At 37.6% G+C, this 1805-nt stretch overlaps 1 protein-coding gene across 1 annotated transcript in view; it reads left to right on the plus strand.

The window, feature by feature from the left end:
- The first annotated feature begins 1524 nt into the window (after positions 1-1524).
- SARC_07238 (hypothetical protein) overlaps positions 1525-1805 on the plus strand; it is an 8026-nt gene continuing 7745 nt past the window's right edge. The window contains exon 1 of the mRNA XM_014298822.1: positions 1525-1752. Coding sequence (XP_014154297.1) covers positions 1627-1752 — 126 coding nt within the window. The 5' untranslated portion in view covers positions 1525-1626. The remainder of the gene's footprint in view (positions 1753-1805) is intronic.

The raw sequence follows: 1805 nt of genomic DNA on the forward strand, positions 1-1805 counted from the left end.
GTATGTATGTATGTATGTATGTATGTATGTATGTATGTATGTATGTATGTATGTATGCATGTATGCATGCATGTATGTATGTATGTATGTATGTATGTATGTATGTATGTATGTATGTAGATATATATACGTGTGTGTGTGTGTGTGTCAGTATGCACGTACAGTATTTTTAATACAGCCTGCAAGGGTTGATTACCCGAGATAACAAGCGCTCTCAGCTCATTTGACTTGTATTCCGGCCAGGTACATCTCGACAGGTACACATAGACCAGTCCATAGTCCGCAAAGGCCCATATACTGAGGGCCAGAGCAACACCGTACCAACCTACCGATTTTACCATCACGATCTTTTGGACTGTATATACATACACTAGTATGTGTATGTGATATACTAGATGGAATAACAGATATACAAGGCTGCATTAGGTTCTCACTTTGATATTCTTGTCATATATGTGTGGTTCCGAGACCCCCCGCTGCAAACCTCATATTTGGTTCATTAGTAATTTATGGTTGGTGCTGGACAATATGCACTGTTGCGTGTATACAATGTACAATTTCTATTATCGAGACCCTTTTTGAAACAACATCAAGAGTCTTTTACATACACATAGTTATATACACATAGCTTATCACTTCAAATCAAATGACATATATAGTGACACACACTCGAGAATGTGTACATATTTTGACTTCGTGGTACAATAGCCCTCTCAATTTGACTAATACACCTGATATTTATCTCCTTTTTTTTTGAAGTTAAAAACAGAATTCTAAGTCTAAGAAGGCCCATATACCGTCTGTAGTAGGGCGTAGGGCCGTAGTCCCCCACATTTTCGAGTAAATTGCCATGACGATTCACGAATAAATAAAGGCCCAACCCATGACGTCATTTCTTTTTGTACCCCATGCAGTAAACGTTGAACGGCAACGCAAAATTTAAAATTCTGGAATACATAATGTTCGTGTGTAATTATGTAAATATAGTGTTAATAGGCTGCTATTTTTTAATTTAAAAAAACGGGATTTAATCGTTATAACGAGAATTGGACTGCTTTCGGCCCAACACAATAAACAAATAAATCGTACCCTCTGACGGTCTGACCTCTGTTACTGTAACTCATGGAGTCATGGACTGCTTAGGGCCATAGGCCCTTTGTGCACATAAAGGGCGCGAAAGCAATGGCCAATTAAAAGGCAATACTCAATGAAAGAAGCATAATGAAATAATGATGCATTTATTTTGAAAACTTGTGTGAATATATAATGTATTTACATAGCCGCATTGTATAATTCAGAAGACTATGATATTTCGACTTCATGTTTCTTTTATGTACTACAACAGTGGCTAATATGCATATAAAGTATCTATGACATATGTGCGTATATACAGATCATCTGAAATATACTAATTGCAATTGTTTGTACCATATATTCCCGTCTCAAGTAATAATCACCACTGAGACCAACATTGCCCCGCAATGCATGCCACATTTATATAGTTTAAATTAAGTAGCGGTAATTGATACTATAGTTACATATTAAAGACTTCGATACACAACAATAACGACATTAACAGCATTAACTCACGGACCTGCACTATAATATACAACAATACAAAGCAGCATGTGCTTTTGTTGCTTCCCGCTGGAACATCCTTTGGGCTGTGGATTCCGAAAGGTCGGCCCAAATGAAGCACTCGTTGTCACTGGTGTGTGCCACGACCCCTCGACGATTTGGAGCAGTGCAAAGGTATGAATCCATTCCATCTCTAATGATGTGTATGTGTATGCCAGAAATGTATA

The sequence above is a fragment of the Sphaeroforma arctica genome, assembly GCF_001186125.1.
Source record: "Sphaeroforma arctica JP610 unplaced genomic scaffold supercont1.561, whole genome shotgun sequence".
Classification (NCBI taxonomy): Eukaryota; class Ichthyosporea; order Ichthyophonida; genus Sphaeroforma; species Sphaeroforma arctica.